The following is a 24,636-nucleotide window of genomic DNA, read 5'->3' on the forward strand; positions in this document are numbered from 1 at the left end:
AGAGCAGGAGCACCCGTTGAAACAGGGTTTCATGCCCTGTCTTTGGATTGGGTGGCAAAACCCCTCTCATCCCTTAGCGCTTTCAGCGGATTGGTGCAATCGGGTTTCGCGCCCTTTCTTCGGATTGGACATCGAAACACCTTCATCCCCTGAATGCTGATTGGTGCAATTTGGTTTGCGCCCTTTCAACTGATTGGTTGTTGCTTGGTTTAGGCATGAAGTTTGAATTCGCCGGACTAAACCAAGCAAGGCCATGGAACTAAGCCGGGTTACCCAGGTCCCGCTACAATCACTATCTTTTAATAGTGAATAGTGAATTGTTCAGGTACCATGTCTACTCCTTGCAACAGTAGATGTATATCTGCATGATCCGACCAAGAGATGGACCGAATGTCTGCCTCCTGCACCACCCGAATCGTCTTTCTTGATATCAAAAACATGTTGATGCGAGAATATGTCCCACGAAGGGCTGAGTAGCCACTAGAGGCGCATCGGCAATGATTGAGGCATATTATGCCTCAATCACGCAGAGCGTCCATAGGAGAGCATTGAAAAATGCTTTCCTACGGACACTTTGAATGCGCGCGGGGCAGTGCCGCGCATGCACATTCGGCGCCGGTGACGTCAGACAAGTATGCTGATGTTGGCGGGGGAGGAGAGGTAAGGGAGCCCGGCGGAGGAAAAGGGTGAGTAGCTGAAGGGGTTTTAACCCCTGCAGCGCCGCGGGAGGGGGACCCTGAGGGTACTATAGTGTCAGGAAAACCAAGCGGTTTTCCTGAAACTATAGTGTCCCTTTAATGCTGGGTAGGGATCTGTTTAATGGCACACAAAGCAACAGTATTCATGCAGTAAAACCACTCCTGCTCTGAGGAAAACAAAATGACAATTAAAGGACCACTCTAGTGCCAGGAAAGCATACTCGTTTTCCTGGCACTAGAGTGCCCTGAGGGTGCCCCCACCCTCAGGGACCCCCTCCCGCCCGGCTCTGGAAAGGGGTTAAATCTTACCTTTTTCCAGCGCTGGGCGGAGAGATCTCCTCCTCCTCCGATCCTCCTCTTCTCCTCCCCGTCGGCTGAATGCGCACGCGCGGCAAGAGCTGCGCGCGCATTCAGCCGGTCACATAGGAAAGCATTCATAATGCTTTCCTATGGACACTGGCGTGCTCTCACTGTGAAAATCACAGTGAGAAGCACGCAAGCGCCTCTAGCGGCTGTCAATGAGACAGCCACTAGAGGATTAGGGGGAAGGCTTAACCCATTCATAAACATAGCAGTTTCTCTGAAACTGCTATGTTTATGAAAAAATAGGTTAACCCTAGAAGGACCTGGCACCCAGACCACCTCATTAAGCTGAAGTGGTCTGGGTGCCTAGAGTGGTCCTTTAAAAGGTCAGACAGTGTTTGAAAATATGACAGTTATTGGTTCAGACGGTGTTTGAATGTAACAAGGTATTAAGGGTTTAACTAGTGTTCTAGGAGGGGGGGGAATAAAACAGTCGAACTAAGTCCATAAAACAGGGGTTTTCTTCACAGCCCCGATCTGGGTGAACAACATATCCAGTTAAAAGTCCAAAGGGCAGAAACAGTGCTTTTAAAATCCAATATGCCCAAATAGTGTTTTTAAAGGGCAATATATCCCAGGGGCTCTCCAAGTATAAGTGGCGAGGTTACTTTCGCCACAAATTTCCACTCCATTATGTTTACGAAATGATCTGGACGCAAACGATCTATCAAAATTCCTATCCCTCAGCACTGTATGGGATGATCTCGTCAAATGGCACTCCTGGAGAAAGGCGATATCCGCCTTCATATACGTTTCAGTTCCTTATAAAGCAAGTGTGTTTCTTAGGGGAATTGAGGCCCTTGACATTCAGGTACACAATCTTAAATACCATTGGAGAGAATCGTGAAGACGTCTATCCCCGCCACCTGAAGGTGGTCCCGATCTGTATAGGCGACGGGTTCCGTTGGTCCCACATGACGGCTAGGAGGGACGGGAAAATACAGAGGCAGGGGGTGAGAAGGAGAGGAATTAGGAGGAAAGAGAATACCAACGGAAAACAAAACATGGTTACTAACCACTGTTAACACCTTTGCCTCCAGCCTCTGTCAGTCAACCCTACTCCTATATGCACTCCTCTCCCTCCCTGTAATTTAAATAATAAATGGTGCCCAGAGATGTTTTCCTCTCCCTCCCTCCATGTACTCAAAGTTGTCCCTTGTGCACAGCTCCCCCCCCCCCACCCTCCTCCCATATGTGCTCTTCTCCCTCCCTCCCCGTAATGCAAATAATATATATGTATATATGTGGAAGTGGACACATAAGGGGGGGGGCGGTTAAAAAAAACAACAACCTATAACAATTTAGAATTCTAGTCAGGCAGAGACAAAGGATGGAGGGGTTACCCTTGCAGGGGTGCTCCCAGTGATGCCTGCTAGGGGAGAAGCTGACAACCTATTTTTTTTTAACAGAATCCCAATGATCTCAGCCAATCCAGAGAGAAGCATTGGTAGGATACTGTGCATCTCAGTGCACTAAAGGCATCTCTATTGGGGGGCAGTTTGCGTCTCCATGCACAGCATTGAGACACTGAACCTCTTACAAGACCTCATCTCGACAGTCCCTCTACTCGCTGCTTGGGTGACACCTCTACTTACTCTCTAAATAACACCTTTGTTTAAAAAAAACTGCTTTGTTTAACTTGCTGACCCTGCAATGACAGACTCTTTGCATAGGAACCACTACATTACGCTATTGCGGTTCTGGTGACTATAGTGTCCTCTGAAGATTTTTGTTTAAAAACTGTGCTAGCCATAGTATGCATATTAAAGGGACAATATAGTCACCAGAACAGCTACAGCTTAATGTAGAATCATTCCCTTCAGGCTTTTTGCTGTAAACACTGTCTTTTCAGAGAAAATGCAGTGTTTACATTACAGCCTAGTGATAACTTCACTGGCCACTCCTCAGATGGCTGTTAGAGATCCTTCCTGGGTCATGGCTGCCTAAAATGCATCCTGTGATTCAGTATCTCCTCCCTCTGCATGCAGACACTGAACTTTCCTCATAGAGATTCATTGATTCAATTCATCTCTATGAGGAGATGCTGATTGGCCAGGGCTGTGTTTGAATCATACGGAAAAAGAGAGTAAGCGCTAAATAACAGTCAGCAACCCTATAGGGGAATCCCTCAAATACCCTTAAAAAATAATGGAAGAAAAAAGAATAAAGAGAAAGGGCTGCGCCAACGAGAATCAATGTATAAATGACAATTTATAAATAACAATTAGTCCAAATAAAAAAGAGTCTTATCTAGGAATGCTCTTATGGAGGATGCAGAATCTGTAGATGCTGTTCTCCTTCTTGTAAATTCACTCGTATGTAAAAGATAAAACAAATAGAGAACAGGATAGTGCAATACGTTATAAAATAGATAAAATATTGAAAGCTGGTATAAAACTCACATTTATAAGAGCTATAACTCGCTCTAGTGTAGAAGGCGTACAGCGGTACAATCCCCGCTTATGGGATATAGGGAAAATTTCCTCCGTCAATGGTGTGTTCCACGCTCAAAGATAAAAGAGAGACAACCAATAGTGCTCACTGGATAAAATAATGAATATAAAATACGTATAAAATGGTACTCACAAGAGAGGAGCAGACCAACTGCTCCTTGGAGATAGCGCTGGTGGTATTATCCCCACTTTAGGATTACTTGGAGTCCAGGGTAATAAAAATGCCAGGTAAAAAACAGTATACAGTGTATTAAAAAAAAAGATAAATGGCACTAATTAAAAGTATATAATCTTTAATATGTTTAAAATACACAATAAAATATCCACAAACGCGTTTCGCCAATATTTATCAATATGGAGTAAGAACCTGATACCTGGCAGAGAGAGGTTTAAATAACAATTCAAATCTTTAAAATTGGCACCAACATTAGAGACAGCCAATCAGAATTCAAGTAGTGAACAATCAAAGACGCACATAAAAAAAATAGAATTATTATAGTAGACATACGATGTAATAGACTTTGTAAACCTTTTTGGACTTAAAAACATAGTAAACAAGGTTTATTTGATTAAAAATTAGTTTAGTAATGCGTCATGTGTCCGGCATAATAACCGCATGGGGTGCTGGGATAAGTAGTAAGCAGACGTCGGCGCGCACTGCGCAGCCGCCGACGTCTGGGGGAATAGAAAAAGGAAAACGTTGGCTCGCATATAGTTGCGGCCGACGTCTGCTTACGTTTGAATCATGCTGGCTCTGCCCCTGATCTGCCTCCTTGTCAGCCAGCCAATCCTATGGTGAAGCACTGTGATTGGATCAGGCTACCACTACTGATGTCAGCCAAGCAGGCAGATCAGGGGCAGAGCCAGCAGCAAGATTTTACTATATTTAAGGAGGCCCGAGGTGTTAGATAGTGGTTTTAAAACTATTGGGTCAGGAGTACATGTTTGTGTTTCTGACCCTATAGCATTCCTTTAAATTGTGGGCCTGAGGCAGCCAGGAGCCTGGCTGGCTAAACAGCCATACACTCTCTCTGGCTGGGGAGATCAGAGATCTCCACAGCCAGAGAGGCACAATTACACATGATAGGTTGCCCCTGAAGTGTTCCCCTCACCTACTGAGTGAGACCTGGCAGCAGTCCTTCTCTTGCCAGGTCTTCTCCATCCTCTCTCTCTGCGAAGCTCCGTGAGGTGAGGAGGCTGGGCCGGGGAGGGAAAGTTACATCACTTCCTGCCCCCTCCTCTCCTGCTGAATGGCTGAAGCTAAGGAGCAGCCTGGAAGAAACAGCACATACGTAAATCCCCCATGCCCCCCCAGCACCCATCTCCCCCAGCACCACTTCATCTCCCATGCCCCCATTAGCACCCTCTCCCACTTCACTCACCTCAGTCCACATCTCCCACTTCACCAACTTAATCTCCCATGCCCTCTCCACCTTAGCATCCATTTTCCTCAGCACCCACCTCAGCCCCATGCCCCCTCCAGCTCCCTCAGCACCCACCTCAGACCCATTTCACCCTTCACCCACTTCATCACCCATGCCCCCTTCCACCTCAGCACTGATCTGAGCCCCATGCCACCCTCCACCCATATCTCCCTTTACTCACATCAGCCCCCATCTCCCCCAGCACCAACCTCAGCCCCAATGTCCCATTTACTCTCCTCAGCCCCATCTCCCCAGCACCCACCTCAGCTACCATCTCCCCTAGCACCCACTTCAGCCTCCATGCCCTCCTCCACCTACCTCAGCCCTCACCCATCTTCCCCAAGGACCCACCTTTAGCTCCCATGCTCCCCTTCACCCACTTTAACACCCATCTCCACCTTCACCCACCTCAGCCCCCTTCTCCCCCAGCCCCCATCTACTCCAGAACCCACCTTAGCCCCATGCACCCCTAAATGAGCACCCCTAAATCCCCATCTTCCCCAGCACCCATCTCAGCCTCCATCTCACCCAGCACCCACCACAGCCCACATCTCCCCAAGCACCCATCTCAGGCCCTATCCTACCCAGCACCCATATCAGCCCCCCATCCCACCATTTAACCAACTCAGCCCCCATCCCACCCTGTACCCACCTCCGCCCCAATCCCACCCTGTACCCACCTCAGCCCCATTTCCTCTTTCACACACCAGAGCCCCTCACTGGACCCACCATAGCTCCTATACCTTCTAGCACCCAGTATAGCCCCTATTACTCCTGCATCCTCTACAGCCACTATTTACCCATGCATCTACTATAGCCCATAACCCCCCACACACACACTGCAGCCACTAACCACACACACAGACAAACTGCTGCCTTTATATCCCCCACACAGTAGAGCTTCTATTATCCATACAAACACACTCCAGCCCCAGTATCCCCAGACACCTACTACAGCCCCTATCCCACACACAACAGCCCATACCACACACACTGCAACACAACCAGCCCTCTACACTCACATACTACACTGCAAACAGACTCATCCAAATACGCAAACCAACCTGGAGCCTCACTGTATGCACTCAATCCCACAAGCAGTATCCCCACACATGGAAAAAACACATCCAACCTCTCTACGGACACATATCACAAGCATCATCCCCACCATTGCAATACTGCACACAGCCTAAAAACAAATGTGGGTGACACTGCTTGTAAGGTCACCAGCAAACACAGATGAAAAAACTTTGCACCAAAAAGGGGGCAAGGGCCGGTCCAAGGATTTCTGCCGCGGAGGAAAAGATCAATTTTGCCGCCCCCTCATGTCACTCTCTCACTGACAGACAGACTCTGGCAGACACACTCACTGACAGACACACACACAGACAAACACTCACTGACAGACACACACAGAAACTCATTGACAGACACACACACACACACACACACACACACAGACACTCACTGACAGACATACACTCACTCACTGACTGACACACACACACACACACACACAGGCAGACACTGACATGCATACACTCACTCACTGACAGACACACACACACAAGCAGACACTCAGTGATAGACACACAGACAGACACTTACTCACTGACAGACACAGACACACACACTGACAGTCAAACACTCACACACTCACAGACAGACACACACACACACACACACACAAACAATCACTGACAGTCAAACACTCACACACTCACTGACACAGACTCAGACATCCAGCCTTCTTACCTCCCAGGGGTCTAGTGTGGGGCAGCTCCATACTCCTCCACCGCGCTGTTTTATATGCTGGGGCTGGAATGGCATATTCCGGCTCCCGGCATCACAGAGGGCGCGAGGGAGAAGTGGGAAGCTGCAAGAACAGCCTCCCTTGCCGCCCACACTGCCGCCTGCCTGTCTGCTGGCATTCATTGGCAGAGCAGGAACCTGCCATCAGGGTAAGCAGGTGCCTGCTCTGCCACACCGAAAAATGGACAGCTTCGGGGGTCCTCCTCCTGGGCCTCCTGTGACAAGGCTCCTCCGGGTGCCCCCATTTTCGGGCGCCTGGAGGGTTGGCCCGGTGATGAGGGGGGGTTGCCCAGCGCTGTGGCTCGGGACAAGGGTAGCCCACCAGGTGGGTGCCCCAGCAGGCCGGCGCCGTAGGCGAATGCCTAGTTCGCCTAACAGGGGCGCCGGCCCTGAAGGAGGCCCTTGGTCTCCCATTACCTAAGGGCTGTGTGAGTTTGCCCCTAATTCTGAGCGCGAATGTGTGTATGTATGGATTTTCTCTCATCTTTTGACCTAAAACTGATTCTCAATTCACCCTCCTCAGTATTTGCTACAATAGCATTTACTGTGGTGAAGGAGCAAGGAACCGTAACTTCTCTGGAAGTGACAGCTCCTCTTAAACCATTCAAAAACAATTTATTTATTTTCTTTGTCAATTTTTGTTTATTAGAATATTTTTCAAAGTATTAAGTGGTGCAGAAAGTAGAAATAGAATAGCATTTAAACAACACATTAAGGTAAGTAAATACATCCTTCAGGCTGCTTACCCCCATCTAAGCGTACACATCAGGGGTTCTGTGGCTGGGTATTTACGTGCGTTGGTGGTTGGACTTTATTTTGCCTGACCCCTAGTTGCATTCAAAAACAATTTAACACTAAATTATGTGTAAGCGTCAGGGGACACCAGGTACCATAACAACTTTAATGATATGAACTGGTAATAGAAGCTATGGTTTTCCTTTAAACTCAAAAAACTAAAGATATATTTCACCTGCCATGTAGAGAAGAATGCTTTTATTTTTTAAGTTTACTAAAATTTAGAAACCTTTTGCGTGATTTTTTCTTTCTGATAACTTCTTACAAAACACATGTGCTAGTAGTATAACTTTGCTTGTGCACTGTCACATTCAAGGAAATGGCTATTGATATAACCTTTTAAAAAGGAAACACCTCCTTTGTGTGTGTATGTATATTTTTTTCCATCATGGACATGTGTTGGGGGTGGGGAGGGTATACAGTTTATTAAAGGACCACTATGGTGCCAGGAAAAAAAAACTCATTTTCCTGGCACTATAGTTTTAATAGGTCCCCCCCCCCCACTCCTCATGGCCCCCCTCCCGCCGGGTTGAAGGGGGAGGAAGGGGTTAAACACTCACCTTTCTCCAGCGCCGGGCTCCCTTGGCGCTGGGGACTCTCCTCCTCCTTTGGACGTCATCAGCTGAATGCACATGCGCGGCAAGAGCCGCGCGCGCATTCAGTCAGTCCATAGGAAAGCATTCTCAATGCTTTCTTATGGACACTGGCGTCTTCTCACTGTGAAAATCACAGTGAGAAGCGCGGAAGCACCTCTAGCGGCTGTCAATGAGACAGCCGCTAGAGGCTGGATTAACCCATATGTAAACATAGCAGTTTCACTGAAACTGCTATGTTTACAGCAGGCAGGGTTAACCCTAGAGGGACCTGGCACCCAGACCACTTCATTGAGCTGAAGTGGTCTGGGTGCCTATAGTGGTCCCTTAAGCATGTGTCTATCAGTGTATATATCAGGGGTGCTCAAAAGGTAGATCCCCAGATGTTGTAAAACTACAACTCCCCTGATGCTTTGTATGCTTTTAGAATGACAAAGCATCATGGAAACTGTAGTTTTAAAACATATGGGAATTTACCTTTTGGGCACCCCTGGTGTATATTGTTGCCTTTTTTCGAGCCTGTAATATATCATTTCTTGGTAGAATCAGTAAAAAAAAAGATGTTCACTTTTACATAATCCCCCCCACCCCAAAAATAAATGTGTTGAACACATCATATATCACACAGATACATGCTATATTCATTGTAATGCTTTGAGATTATATATATATAATATACGGTTTCTATACTACCTAGCCAACAACGCAAGCAGCATTAGGTGGGAAGTTACCATAGCAACCATAGTGCATGTGGAGAACAGAAGGACTGCCTGTAGGAGGTTTATTTTGCTCTCTGTCATTTAGTTCTTCGGCATCAAGTCTATGCCGAAGAATTGACTGACAGGTGGGTGAAAGAGCTGCGGTTTTATGGAATTTTAATTCTTAGGGCAAGGCAAAATGCGTGTATTAGGGTCCCCCTCACGTATATGTGGGAGGAAGTGGATCTGGCGTCGAGGGACCTTGGTGCTGGAATAATGTGTGTTTAATGAATTATTAATTATTTAACCCTCTGAATGCAGCTCAGCAGGCTCAGAAACATTAAAAGTCACATGGAACATTAAAGTCACCCAGACCATTTTGTCTCAACGAAATGGTCCAGGTGCAGTGGTACTATCATTTTAGCTGTGTAATGTAAAACATTATGTTTACATTGCAGGGTTTAAACTACCTCTAGTGATTGTCTTCCGGTCATCCATTAGAGGCCCGTTTGCCCACACTGGTCTGGGACATTGCCAAAGGAGGAGCTGGAGGCTGCAGCAGGGGGCGTACATCCACTGGTAACGAGGTGACTAAACTTTATTTTACAAAGCAAAAGGGGTGGACAGAAGAGAACCCATAGTCCCGAAGTTACGTTTGTTATTTTTGGACTTTAGGTTCCCCTTAAAAACTGAGCAACAAGTGGAAATCTGGCAAGTTCTCAGATGTGCTTGCTGTCTCTGTTAAATGTATTAATTAAAGGGACACTCCAGTGCCAGGAAAACAAATCGTTTTCCTGGCACTGTAGGTCCTCTCTCCCTCCCACCCCCCATCCCATGTTGCTGAAGGGGTGAAAACCCCTTCAGTGACTTACCTGAGACCACTTGGCGGGGGAGACCGATTGCGCATGCATGGCCGCCGGCGGGATGAGACCTAATGCGCGGCAATACCGCGCACGTGCTTTAGACCTCCCCATAGGAAAGCATTGAAAAATGCTCTCAATGCTTCCTACGGGGATTTTAGCGACGCTGGAGGTCCTCACATAGCGTGAGGACGTCCAGTGACGCTCTAGCACAGAACACCTGTGCTTGAAACCAGGAAGTGCCCTCTAGTGGCTGTCTAGTAGACAGCCACTAGAGGAGGAGTTAACCCTGTAAGGTAATTATTGCAGTTTATAAAAACTGCAATAATTACACTTGCAGGGTTAAGGCTAGTGGGAGTTGGCACCCAGACCACTCCAATGGGCAGAAGTGGTCTGGGTGCCTGGAGTGTCCCTTTAACCCCTTAAGGACCAAACTTCTGGAATAAAAGGAAATCATGACATGTCACACATGTCATGTGTCCTTAAGGGGTTAAGTTCCCTCCCATTGATGTAGAATATCTATTTATATAACCTAAAGAAACACTCTTATTATCTCATTTTCTGTTACTGTGTTTGTGATGTGTTCCTTTACTATATTAGAATACAAGCCCCACCCATTTTATTTTATTTAAATAAATACTTAAAAAAATGCAATTAAACTAAATTGTGATCTAGCATTTGGACATGCTCTTCACTGCAGGTCAGTTCTCATTTAATGAGGGGTAATTAGGGACTTTAGTCCAATGAAATGCTTCTCATAGAGAAGCATCACAGACAAACAAATTGCCACAATTCCAATTCTTCTTATAGAGAAACATTGGATGCATATCCAACATTCCATGTTTTGCTTGCTGGTGACAAATATAAAGTAGATTCCGGTTTTTAAATCTATTTTGGTCTAAAGACAGCCACTAGAGGTATGAGAATTACAACAAGTAATCAGTGCAGTTTCTCAGAAATAACACTGTTCTCATTTGCAAGGTTGCAGGGGCTACATCTATGTCCTAAAATTATTGCATTAAGATGAAATAGTTTTGATATGTAGTGTCCCTTTAAATTGCACCAAGGTGAGCACTATATGGCATTTGAATTATGTGAAACAGAGCTCTGTGATGCAATAAAGATAGCTTTAATTGGGAGAAAAAAAACCACGTGAAAAGATTTTAAAACAAGACCTACAATATAATAAAATGTGCCATTTTCACTAGCTAAGTTAATTTTTAAATTTTATAGATTCTTTAGGAGCAGTATGAGTTTTTAATGGATCCAGTAAATGCATTTCTTCTTGAATGTCATTGTCATTCAGAGGCTCACCATGTGTGGTGTGAGGCGTGCAAAGAACCCACCGCTATGTAAGCAAGGGTGGCAATTGGCACCACTATGTGCCAAGTCTTTCCTAACAAAACATACATTTGTCTATGCTTTAAGCTTGTTGTAACCTGATGCCAGATTAATATATATACACTGATTGGATGGGTTTTGCAATTAACACAAAGAAGCACTGATATGCGTTAAATTGGTAAGGTTTACTTTGTTTTGTTTTTTTAAGAAGTGCAAAATCATAAAGAAATAATGGTGCTAGGAGTGCCCAGAGTGCTGTCGTGGTTATGGTGTTTGCAGTGTTTCTTTCATTTGTTTATTTGATACATGCAGTCAACTGACAAACGTATTTTCTGTATACCGGTAATAACTGGGAGAATTTAGCTTCTTGGGTTTTACTCGGACTCAAAAACGTATGTACTTTCAAGCAACTAATGTACTTTGGCACCAATTGTCTTCATCACGAGGGTATGCTTGGTTGTTTTTTTTTTTTATGTTGTGTGTTGGAAAATCTGGGTTGCTCTTTAATTTTAAGTTTTGGCCTTATTAATATGCTACACAGATTTAGCATGCAAAAGAGTACCTCATATTGACGCCAAAACGTATCAAATGCATTAAAGCTGCACTGTCACTCCCCTCTCCCTGAAAAACGAGTATTTCATAAATATACAATCTTTATGAAATACTCATTTTGACTGTGTTGGGATTTCACTGAAAAGGTACTGTATATTTCCCATGCCAGATACTTGGGCGGAGGTACCACCGTCTATAAGTGTGAATCGCCCCCAGCTGTAGGGAATTGGCTCTGTCTATGGAGCAGGGCCGTATATAACGCAAGGCAAACAAGGCATTTGCCTTGGCCGTTAATTTCCAGGGGGCGGCAAAAAACACCGCCCCCAAATTCCCAGGCAAGTGGCTTGTTTGCCTCTTTTTCTGGGGGCCCAAGAGCTGGCCACCTTTGGGCCCCCAGGGCAGGCAGCCAGTTGTTTCCCAGGTGGGCAGCCACATTAAGCTGTCAGCGAGGGAGCACTTTCCCCTGAGCTCTCCTGCTCAGCTCACGTGACCCGCACTGACGCCGGGAGCCGGAATATGACATCAGTCCGGCTCCCGGCATCACTCTCCAGAGCGCCAGGGAGCTGAGCAGGAGAGCTCAGAGGAAAGTGCTCCCTCGCTGACAGCTTAGTGTAGCTGCCTGCTCGAAAGTCAGCCTGCCTGCCTGCACATGCGTCCATCTTCCTGCGCAGCAGACCCACTGGACCCAAGGTGAAAAATCCACCCAGCTCTCCCAATCGTAAGGAGGCTGGGCGATTTTAATTTTTTTTGTAAATAATTAATTGTGTTGGGGGATTATGTGTGTGTGTGTGTCGGTGAATGTGTGTGTGTGTCAGTGAATTTGAGAGAGTGTGTGTCAGTGAATGTGAGTGTGTGTGTCTGTCAGGGAGTGAGTGAGTGTGTGTGTCTGTCAGTGGGTTAGTTTCTGTCTGTCAGTGAGTGTCTGTGAGTGTGTGTGTCCAGTGAATGTGTGTGTCTGAGTGATTGTGCATGTCTGTCAGTAAGTGGGCGCGTCTGTCAGTGCTTATGTGTTTCTGTCAATGAGTGTGTGTGTCTGAATCATTGTATGTGTCTGTCGTATTGTGTCAAATCAGTGAGTGTATGTGTGTGTATATGTCAGTGTATCTGAGAGTGTGTGCTGGTCCGTGAGTGTGTGTCTGTCAGTCAAAATTTGTGTTCATTAATAGAAAGAGGAGTGGCCTTGGCAGGAAGGGGCGAGTACATTTAAATTAGGGGGTGCCCGAGATCTGGCATACCTAGGGCAGCACCATTTTAAAATACACCAGTGCTATGGAGCATGGGTGATAGTACAGCAGTGATGCTGGCTCTTGGTGCAACCCGCTAGAGGAAGATGGTGGCGCCAGTGTGGGCCAGGTTAAGGTGAGTAAATTTCACCTTTACCTCCCCACCGGACACCAAGCGGCAATGTTACCATCAGGGGTGTTTGCAAATTCTTCAAAGTCCCCAGACGGTGAAAGTGATGGTTAAAATTTTATTTGTGCACTTAATTATCACAATGCCAGGATAAGCTGTTCCATCTGATTGGTGACTATTATGGATAATGAATGGAGCCATGTGACTGGCTGGGCTGTTCTAGACCTTTACCTAGGCTCTTCCATCTCCATGAGCTAGATCTCACTATTGTAGGGACAATTTGTTTAAGGTTTGGTGGTTGATAAATGAAATCATGAATATCTTTAAAGTGATGTGAATGGATAAAATGCAGATTTGGGAATAGCTGAATGTTCAAACAAGGTGCAAAGTAATTAGTGAATATCCTTATTTCAGTTTTTATAGCATTTAAAATGTATTTTCTATATAACTCTGCCATTGTAGTTGCATAATAAGTTTCCCAACATTAAGATGAATGAGAAACATGTACAAATACACTTATAGGGACACTCCACTGCCCAGATTTATATTAAATAAATAACTGTTTAGTCAATATACCCCTAATGAAAATATGCATACATTTAACGGGACTCTAAAGTCAATAGAACAAGTACTGCTTATTGTAGTTCTTCAGGTGTCTGTCCCTGCAGACATTTTAATTGTAAGGCAGAGAAAAGGCAGTGTTTACATTGTTGCCTAGGGACACCTCCAGTGGCAGTCATTCAGACGGCCACTAGAGGTGCTTCCTGGTTCATTGCTACACAATATGCAACACTGATGTTCAGTGTCTCCACGCGCTGCATGCGTCAATGCATTTCTATAAGGAGATGCTGATTGGCACAGCGCAGCTTTTTGCCATGCATGCGCGATAGCAGCATTGGATTGTCAATTCAGATTATCTCAGCCAAGGGGGCAGCATAGTTTTAACCCTATTTAGGGTTGGGTAGGCCACCTAAAATGTTTTTTTTTCTCTACCCTATAGGGTCAGATATACACGTTTGTATTCCTAAGCCTATAGTGTCCCTTTAACTATGATTTTTTTTTATTTGTTTTTATTGGGTGGCAGGAATATCTAAAAAATAGCTTGCAGAATATGCAGATATCTTCTCTGCAGACTTTATAAGAATTACACTTATAACTGTTCAATCACAGACTTACAAATGCAGCTCAATGAGAAATCTTTGCAAGGCAAAACTCTGGACAATTGCTCTTAAAGGACCACTATAGGCACCCAGACCACTTCAGCTCAATGAAGTGGTCTGGGTGCTAGGCCCATCTAGGGTTAACCTTACCTGCTGTAAACATAGCGGTTTCAGAGAAACTGCTATGTTTACATATAGGTTAATCCAGCCTCTAGTGCAGGGATAGGCAACCTTCGGCTCTCCGGATGTTGTGGACTACATCCCCCATAATGTTCTTACACACATAATGCTGGCAAAGCATCATGGGAGGTGTAGTCCAAAACATCTGGAGAGCCGAAGGTTGCCTATCCCATCTCTAGTGTCAGGCGCTAGAGGTGCTTCCGCACTTCTTACTGTGATTTTCACAGTGAGAAGACGCCAGCGTCCATAGGAAAGCATTGAGAATGCTTTCCTATGGACTGACTGAATGCGCGCGCGGCTCTTGCCGCGCATGTGCATTCAGCAGAAGAGGGAGGAGAGTCCCCAGCGCCAAGGGAGCCCGGCGCTGGAGAAAGGTAAGCCTTTAACCCCTTCCTCGCCCTAGAGCCCAGTGGGAGGGGGCCATGAGGGTGGGGGGGTACCTATTAACACTATAGTGCCAGGAAAACGAGTTTGTTTTCCTGGCACTATAGTGGTCCTTTAAGTGTAGCTCCACTGAACTAAACAACCAAGGTGGGGGAGGGGTGACCAGGTTAATATATAAAAGTGTCAATTTCTTTTGAAATCTCCACTTTAGTAAATAAAATTAAAAAAAGAGGACACATGTAAAGCACTTCAGCAAGCTAGTTCTTAGTGTAGTGTTTAGGGGTCTGGAGTATCCCTTTAAGAAGTTATTCAATGAACCAAGAATTGGCATGAGAACTGAAAATTCCAAAGCCAAACTCTCCAGATTTCTTGGTTTAGTAAATAATTTTTTTTTTTTAAATTATACTAACGATGCCAGATTGTCTTGGAGTCCCCGATATTGGGTGGGGGTGGTCTGGAAGCATGCAGTCCCCGGTATTGGGCAGTGTGGTTGGGGGGGGCAGGGATTCCCCGGTATTGGATGGTATGAGGAAAGAGGTGGTCAAGGGGCAGAGAGACCCCGGTATTGGGCGATGTGGTGGGTGTTCTGACTGCATGCAACCCCTGGTATTGGGCGGAGTGGGGGTGGTCGGGGGGCAGGGAGTCCCCGGTATTGGGCGATGTGGTGGGTGGTCTGACTGCATGCAACCCCTGGTATTGGGCGGAGTGTGGGTGGTCGGGGGGCAGGGAGTCCCCGGTATTGGGCGGAGTGGGGGTGGTCGGGGGGCAGGGAGTCCCCGGTATTGGGCGGAGTGTGGGTGGTCGTGGGGCAGGGAGTTCCCGGTATTGGGCGGAGTGGGGGTGGTCGTGGGGCAGGGAGTCCCCGGTATTGGGCGGAGTGGGGGTGGTCGGGGGGCAGGGAGTCCCCGGTGGCGGAGGGGGGGGCAGGGAGTCCCCGGTATTGGGCGGAGTGGGGGGCAGGAGTCCCCGGTATTGGGCGGAGTGGGGGTGGTCGCGGGGCAGGGAATCCCCGGTATTGGGCCGAATGGGGGTGGTCGCGGGGCAGGGAGTCCCCGGTATTGGGCGGAGTGGGGGTGGTCGCGGGGCAGGGAGTCCCCGGTATTGGGCGGGGTCCCTCAGGGGGCGGTGATGGTGGAAGATGGCGGCCAGGCGTGCCGCTGTGCCCGGCTCCTCCACTCTGCCCCCGGTTGGTAGGAGAGGAGCGGACGGTCTAGCTGACTCGGATTGGTTTGTTTTTCCCCGGCAGGAATGTGACAAGATGTCGGGGAGCGGAGCAATGAGGGAGCCCCCGGCAGTAGCCGGCACCGCGGCGGGAGACGAGTCCTCTGACAGCGAGGGCGAGCATGAGGGAGCCCAGAAACTCATCCGGAAAGTGTCCACCTCCGGCCAGATCCGCAGCAAGGTGAGAGAGCCCGACATGGGCACACTATTATTATCTGTCTGCAGCTTCTCATGGCAACACATGGCACCGAGCTGTCAGCTCATAGAGCACACTGTCAGCGACAACAACACTCACACTGTCAGCGACAACAACACTCACACTGTCAGCGACAACAACACTCACACTGTCAGCAACCACAACACTCACACTGTCAGCAACCACAACACTCACACTGTCAGCAACCACAACACTCACACTGTCAGCAACCACAACACTCACACTGTCAGCAACCACAACACTCACACTGTCAGCAACCACAACACTCACACTGTCCGCGACAACAACACTCACACTGTCAGAAACAACAATACTCACACTGTCAGCGACAACAACACTCACACTGTCAGAAACAACAATACTCACACTGTCAGAAACAACAACAACACTCACACTGTCAGAAACAACAACAACACTCACACTGTCAGAAACAACAACAACACTCACACTGTCAGAAACAACAACAACACTCACACTGTCAGAAACAACAACAACACTCACACTGTCAGAAACAACAACAACACTCACACTGTCAGAAACAACGACAACACTCACACTGTCAGAAACAACGACACTCACACTGTCAGCGACACTCACACTGTCAGCGACACTCACACTGTCAGCGACACTCACACTGTCAGCGACACTCACACTGTCAGCGACACTCACACTGTCTGCAACCACAACACTCACGCTGTCTGCAACCACAACACTCACGCTGTCTGCAACCACAACACTCACGCTGTCTGCAACCACAACACTCACGCTGTCTGCAACCACAACACTCACGCTGTCTGCAACCACAACACTCACGCTGTCTGCAACCACAACACTCACGCTGTCTGCAACCACAACACTCACGCTGTCTGCAACCACAACACTCACGCTGTCTGCAACCACAACACTCACGCTGTCTGCAACCACAACACTCACGCTGTCTGCAACCACAACACTCACGCTGTCTGCAACCACAACACTCACGCTGTCTGCAACCACAACACTCACGCTGTCTGCAACCACAACACTCACGCTGTCTGCAACCACAACACTCACGCTGTCTGCAACCACAACACTCACGCTGTCTGCAACCACAACACTCACGCTGTCTGCAACCACAACAGCACTCACAGCGACAACAGCGCTCACGCTGTCCGCAGCGCTCACGCTGTCCGCAGCGACAACACATACACTGCCTGCAGCCATGCCCATTATCTATACATACACGGCCTGCAGCCATGCCCATTATCTATACATACACGGCCTGCAGCCATGCCCATTATCTATACATACACTGCCTGCAGCCATGCCCATTATCTATACATACACTGCCTGCAGCCATGCCCATTATCTATACATACACTGCCTGCAGACATGCCCATTATCTATACATACACTGCCTGCAGACATGCCCATTATCTATACATACACTGCCTGCAGACATGCCCATTATCTATACATACACTGCCTGCAGACATGCCCATTATCTATACATACACTGCCTGCAGCCATGCCCATTATCTATACATACACAGCCAGCAGGCATGCCTGATAGATGGATATAGATTTATATATATATATATATATATATATATATATACACTGCCTGCATTCATGCCCGCTACCCATATATACACTGCCTGCATACATGCCCGCTACCCATAAATACACTGCCTGCATTCATGCCCGCTACCCATATATACACTGCCTGCATACATGCCCGCTACCCATATATACACTGCCTGCATTCATGCCCGCTACCCATATATACACTGCCTGCATACATGCCCGCTACCCATATATACACTGCCTGCATTCATGCCCGCTACCCATATATACACTGCCTGCATTCATGCCCTCTACCTATATATACACTGCCTGCATTCATGCCCTCTACCCATATATACACTGCCTGCATTCATGCCCGCTATCCATATCTACACTGCCTGCAGCCATGCCCGCTATCCTTATCTACACTGCCAGCAGCCATACACACCAAACATGTATACGCTAGCCCAAATATGCTTACTGCTGATGTATATGCAGCCTCCAGTCGTTACTACCAATTTATATGTAGCCAGCTATGCCCACTAAATGTATATGTTGCCTGCATCCACCATGCCAATTGCACTTTTAGACAATGCCACCAAACATTCTCACTACTCATTTATACCCTGCATCAAACATGCCACTCTTATTTTTAAATGCTGCTAGTAGCCATGTCCACCACCCATATATACCTTTCTGCTGTCATGCCCCCCTACCCCCATATATAGGTTGCCCTCAAACATGCTCTTCACATGTGTAGACTACTTCCAAACTTGCCCACTACACATGTAAACACTGACTACCACCATGCACATTACACATGCATAAACTGCCAGCAGCCGTGCCCACCATACCTCTATACGCTGTCAAAAGTCATGCCATCCACACGTATATGCTGCCAGCTACCATGTCCTCTACCCAGTTATATGTATGGGTAGAGGGCATGGCCACTCACTGACACAAGCATGTCCACCACACATGTATATATGCAGCCATGCCAATCAGAAATGTTTACACATCTATTCGTCTATGTCCATTATTTCAAAGGACAAATTATGATGATTTTTTTTTTTTTAAATGCTCTGCTTTACAAATCATGCAGTTATTTCTCATCACTCATCACCTCCTTTTAGTCTGGAACCCTAATCTATGGCAGAACCGAGACATTCATATCTATCTTGTCTGAGACTATTAAAAGTTATGCTTCCAAACGGCACCTATGTCCTTTTTAAAGGAATGCCTCTCTCCCAGGGCAAGTAGTAAAACTGCTTGTGATTGGTTTTTAGCGCTACGAGGGAGGCGGACACATACAATCACAGACCTATACACGCAATCACAGACCCCCACACACACATAGTCACTGATTTATACACACAGTCACAGACATACACACAGGGTGTTGTGTGTGTGTGTGTGTGTGTGTGTGAGGGGTGCTGTGTGTGTGTGTGTGAGAGGGGGGTACATTTTTAAAAAGCCTGATGTTCTCCTCTCCCCTTCTCCCTACCTTTTGGTGAGTAGTGATGAATAGGCCCTTACATTAGTGAGAGGTAGGACCTGGGAGGCAGTTCCTTCCGCGAGCATGCTGGTCAGAGTGTTGCCAGGCAACGCTCCGACACAACATTCGCGGGAGAAGTGAAGACAGCCTCCAGACAGAAGAGCTGCATGCTGTCTTCTCTTCTCCCGTGTGAAGAATGCTGTGTCTGAGCGTTGCCGTGGGAGGAACTGCCTCCCAGGTCCTACCTCTCACTAATGAAGGATCTCTGGGCAGGTGAGGGAGATCTTTGGTTATAAAATGGTTATTCTCATACTCGGAAGAGGTGATATAAGCAAACCATCATTAGCTAAGAGTTATAACATTCATCATGACTATATTTGAAAGTCTTCAACTGGGACATAAAGGTAGGAGAAATTGTTAGACTTATATCAGAGGTTACTGCCCCCAGGAACCCTCTCCAATAACTCATTTGTAGGTAGTTCAGGTTATCTACTTTGTAGTTGGAGGTATTGGTGTCCTTCTATTGTATATGCTGCTGTAGTGTTTCAGGCTGAAGAGACAATATTTCCATTTTTATAATCTGAATTAAGATTTATTTGACATTAGTTAGGTTTGGAACTGAGGTTAAGTGCTTTAATACCATGAATCTGTGCATCTGGTGGTTAATTATTCAAGTTTACATTCAGACTAGTAGGTAAGTCAAGCTGAGTGTTATGACATAATCAAGAATAACCTACAAAGATTGAATTAATGAGTTAGCAATGTCACCAAATCTAAAAGTACGTTCTTTTCTGTCTGCATTTGTATATATTTTGGTCAACGATCTGACTGTGGCCTTGTGAGACCAAGGTAAGTGGCAAACTGTTCTAAAACATTTTCCCCCTTACCGGATAATGGTGCTAGAATACTCCTGGTGTCATCACCACTGCAGTGCTGCATGGAATAACATTTACTTCAATGGAGTTATGTACTCAATTAAAAGAGGAATTCATTAATGGGCACATGGTCTATTGTCTCTAAAATAAAAAAAATACAATTACAAACCTTTTCGACAGTCATGTGCACCCTGTGAGCAAAAGTCCTTGCCGTAATGTTTATACTTGGTATATTTGCAAAATGTATGACAATATATCAAAGACCCACAAGTCTTTGAAGGTCTTGGACCGAACAAAATCTGCCTGAAACTGATGTAATTTGTTTCAGTTTATATTGATGGGACAGTGAGGAGAGAGCACCAGCAACCACTATTGGATCTGCAGCTGTCACAGAACATTGACATCTAAGACACTTTGGTAGCATAGTGAAAAGCACTTCTGCATGCTAGCTCTTTATATTCCTGAAATTATGAAACACTGGGGAGAATTTCTGATTTTTAACAGTCGCTTTTATTGCAGGATAATTTGGATGTAGGGGAGGATTTTATTTTGCTGCTTTTCAAAGTTCAAGAATTGGAGTATTCATTTTTCAGAGCATGACATTTTGATAAATCTTACCTTGTGTTTTGAAGATTATTATTATTTTTTTTTTTTTAAATAATGTATTTTATTTTAAGCTTGTCCTGTTTTCTACTCACTACATTTCATCTTACACTTATTCAATAAAATGTTGTCCAAAGATGGGAAAAAAATGATATTATGAAAGTGTAAGAAGAAATACAGTGATATCTGTGGTTGGAGACAAGACTGCGCGTTCCTTTTAGGGGGATCCATATAAGTGTCTAACCTTTTTGAAAACAGGTTGACTCCTAACTGGTGGATGGTTCCATTGTACATTGGGATGAAGTTTTTTAGTGCTAGGATTAACTAGTAGGGGTGCCTAATGGTTTTGCTCTGCTTAGTAGATATATACCTCTTTTTATACCACTTTAATAAATGGAAAGTATATTCCTTAGAATGCTTGCTCTTTTTTGGGGGGGTCCACTAAATGCTTTTTCACTTCTGCAACATGTTTGAAGGAATGTAGAAAAGGTTCAACTGTTTTGGGCTTTAACATTAATGTATTATCAAAGTTATTGAAAGTAATTGAAATTTAATGTGTGTTTTTCTTGTGAATTTGCATGCAAAAAATAATTGAATATAGATAGGAATAAATTTAAATCTGCATTATATTCTGTAATCAAACTGCTCTAAAATACGCAAAGTGAAATGTCACGTTTACACGATGGGTACAGTTTAGGGGATTAAGTTTCTTTAACCCTTTAAGGTAAATATGGCTGTTTATGCAAAAATGTAATTTAAAAAAATAATAATTTTTTACCTTGGATATTTTGAAATGTAAAGGAGAAGCATTAAATATTATTTAAATATATACTTCCGATACATAGTGATTCTTCGGCTTGAATATTCTAAATGGACATCCATTCTTTTATAGTGAATGCTTTGGCAAGATTTAGTGGAGAGATCGTTTATATGTTCAGAAGTCACCAGGATGTTATTATTTGGCAAACATTGTCTTTTCCAATCATAGTTTTGCTTGATAATGCCGTATAGTTGGATTCAGAGCTTGTAGGAATTGTCCACTGGTTTCCTGTTAAGAATAATGAATCAAGACCGTGTTGATCATTTTTCTGTTTCATATTATGTGTAACATTTTAATGTTAAGAGGGAAGGGTTACTTGAATTTAAATACTCTTTAAGTGTGAATAGATGCATGCTGTAAGGATGCACATCCTCTGGAATGAGGACCAAAGGAAGTAAAATGAATAAAAACAGCAAACAAACTTCCTGAAAGGTTTTGTTAGTTTATGCCACCCCACCCGCCTACACATTTCTGTGAGAATACATTGTTTTCAGTAAGAGCTGCTCATTCTCACAACCTATCTGCTGTGTTCCATTTGTCTGCCTGAATCCATTCTCTCTCTCTCTCTCTCTCTCTCTCTCTCTCTCTCTCTCTCTGTCGCTGATCATATTTTGTTATTCTACAGCCTCTTATCATCTAGTCAAGTAAATCTATTATATGCCACACTGTTTTAAAAAAAGAAAGAAAAAAGAAAACTTTTTAATTTCCAAGGGTAAGCAAATTGCCCCCAAATCATATATAAAATGTGTTTGTGCACAGAAGTGAAAATGCAATTAGTAAAGGAAAAAATGCATGTAGTAAGTTAAGTTAATGTTTTCATTCAATGAAAATTTTAAAATGTTTAAAATATAACACCTGCTAACAAATGTACGTGAACCGTTAGTTTCTGTATTCACTGTAACATGTCATTCTTAGGTGTTCTGCTCAGTGATAGTGCCGGGCAGGCTACCGTTTATCCTGTAAAAGGCTGTCATCTCTGCATGCTCTGTGTTCTGGCTTTGTTACAAGCTTTACCTTCTCTATATAGTCTTTGCAACACCGTTAATGTTATCTTAGGAACTATTTTAATACAATGAATTCTTTCCCTCTCTGAATGATTTTAAGTCCTCTTAACCTTTTGAGTCGGCACCTGTCTAGTTTATATATGAAACGCTTTTACAAAGTTATTTCTTTTCAGTCATCACCATTGTAATGGCAAGTATTTGTGAAATATGATTTTAGGGAACTAATGCTTGGTTATGCCGTACACGTTAACCTGTTGGCAAAACATTTCCAAATCCTTATCTGGCAAGTTCAATAAGTCTGTGTTAAGAGTGAGCATTATAGCCAGTTTAACCTACAAATTTGCTTTATAAGGCATCAATATATTGTGCTGCACAGTACCATACAGAAAAAATATATCAAAGAAATTTATGAAAAATGTAGACTGCCCTGCTCGAACAATCTTACATCTATGGGAACCACAGCCATTTCCACTGTATCTTATTGAAGTGGTCGTTGTGTTATAAGTCTTTATAACACACTTTATAACATAAGTCGTTGTGTTATAAGTACTTATTTAATTTTTGTAAATTAAGCCAGGCTGACAAATGGGTCTTGTTCCTGCATGTATAGACTGTCCCTTCTGCAGTTAAAGTGAGATTTCAAGCTCACACATCATGTTTATGCATATTTCGTGAACTGAAAAAAAGTGTCTGCCATCTCAGGAACAAATGCAAAACAATTGTTTATTCCATCACATTAAAAATAATCAAGGTGATAACATGACGTTTTGCCATGATGGAGTAAACTGCATTTGTACCTGGACTAGTTTAGACATCCTTTTTTATTTTTTTTATTTTTTAGTTTTCTATGGAATTCAGCCTCAAGGATTTGGTGGGTTTTTTTTAACAGGAAATTGACCTATAGTTTTCTCCCAGTGAGGACTGCGGTCACTGGCAGGGTAAGATTAACCCTTACAGGCTTACCTGTTCATTTATTATGTTACTCTGATACATGAATCTTTGAAAAATCACTTCCTCATCTGGGTTGCGCTAACGGCTAGCAATATAAAGCCAGATAATTCATTTAAAATGCAGCAATTCCAAAAATAGATACTTTTAATCCAACGTATTAATTTATTTGCATATTTGTAATGCGTTATTTAGTCTACACCATATCTTTTTCCTTTAAAGAAAGAGTCACGGACTCTGGTTTTCATTGCAATCCCGATTTGTTGCAGTGTGTATGGTGATATTATGTACTACTATAAAAAGTAACAAACTGTAACCTAGTAAATTGGTAGTCTGATTAAGAAAACTGATATTTAGATAAAATTACAAAACACATATCACTTTCATTGGGCTAATGAATGAAAAGAGGTGCAAATATCTCTCCCCACTTTAGTTACAAGTTCTATCAGTTTCACTAAGGTAAGATGTGTGCTAAATAATACACGTGCACTGTGTTTTCTACCTGTCCATGTATTATTTATTGAGGTCTATTTTAGGCAGACCTGATCATGTGTGGTGTTTATTTTGGCGTTAGCAGACACTTATTTACTGGTAAGGAAAACTTCAAGTAACCACCTTGCCAATAATCCTCCCCATTCATTCATGGTTTTAGTTTTGCTTGTTCATACTTTTAACATATTTACCTATTTTTGTGAGCTGCAGATAAGGGACAATTCTATTCTTGTTTTATTTTCATTTTATGTTTGTTTTCCCTTCTAGTTTTGAATTTGTGTTTTTGTTTTTTTATTATTATTTTTTTTAAGTGCATAACGGGATGTACATGCCATTAAGTGATACAATTTTAGGGTATACACATTGGTCGCAGTACAATGCATTTTAAGACAATAAATCAGAAAATACATAGCACTATATATATATATATATATATATATATATATATATATATATATATATTATTTTTTTTTAAGAAGGCGAGCAAAAAATTTGTGTGGGTTAAATTTGGTGTCTAGTCAGGAGGTTAGACCAGTAGTGACGTGCGTGTCAGTTAAGTGTTGTTTTAGGGTAAAGATAGCATCCTATGCTCCTGATCAGTGTGACTGTTGGTTTTGGGCCCACGGGGTGAGGGGTTGTGGAACCTACTACCCTGTGGACTAGTGAGTTGTCTCTTGTTGTCGAGGTCTAGGTAGCGATCCCCAGGGCCGGACTGGCCCACCGGGATACCGGGAAATTTCCCGGTGGGCC

The 24,636-nt window shown here is 44.4% G+C and overlaps 1 protein-coding gene across 4 annotated transcripts in view; it reads left to right on the forward strand.

Annotated features, from left to right (window-relative positions):
* Positions 1–24,636, forward strand: part of DGKH (diacylglycerol kinase eta) — a 228,624-nt gene that overhangs the window by 30,874 nt on the left and 173,114 nt on the right. For 3 of the 4 annotated variants that reach the window (XM_063425969.1, XM_063425972.1, XM_063425970.1), the window contains exon 1: positions 15,768–16,068. In XM_063425969.1, the coding sequence (XP_063282039.1) occupies positions 15,805–16,068 (264 nt within the window). In that variant the 5' untranslated portion in view covers positions 15,768–15,804. Of the gene's footprint in view, positions 1–15,767; positions 16,069–24,636 lie in introns of those variants that run through there. The other variant, XM_063425971.1, reaches the window with a different exon arrangement.

The sequence above is a fragment of the Pelobates fuscus genome, chromosome 1 (assembly GCF_036172605.1).
Source record: "Pelobates fuscus isolate aPelFus1 chromosome 1, aPelFus1.pri, whole genome shotgun sequence".
Lineage (NCBI taxonomy): Eukaryota > Metazoa > Chordata > Amphibia > Anura > Pelobatidae > Pelobates > Pelobates fuscus.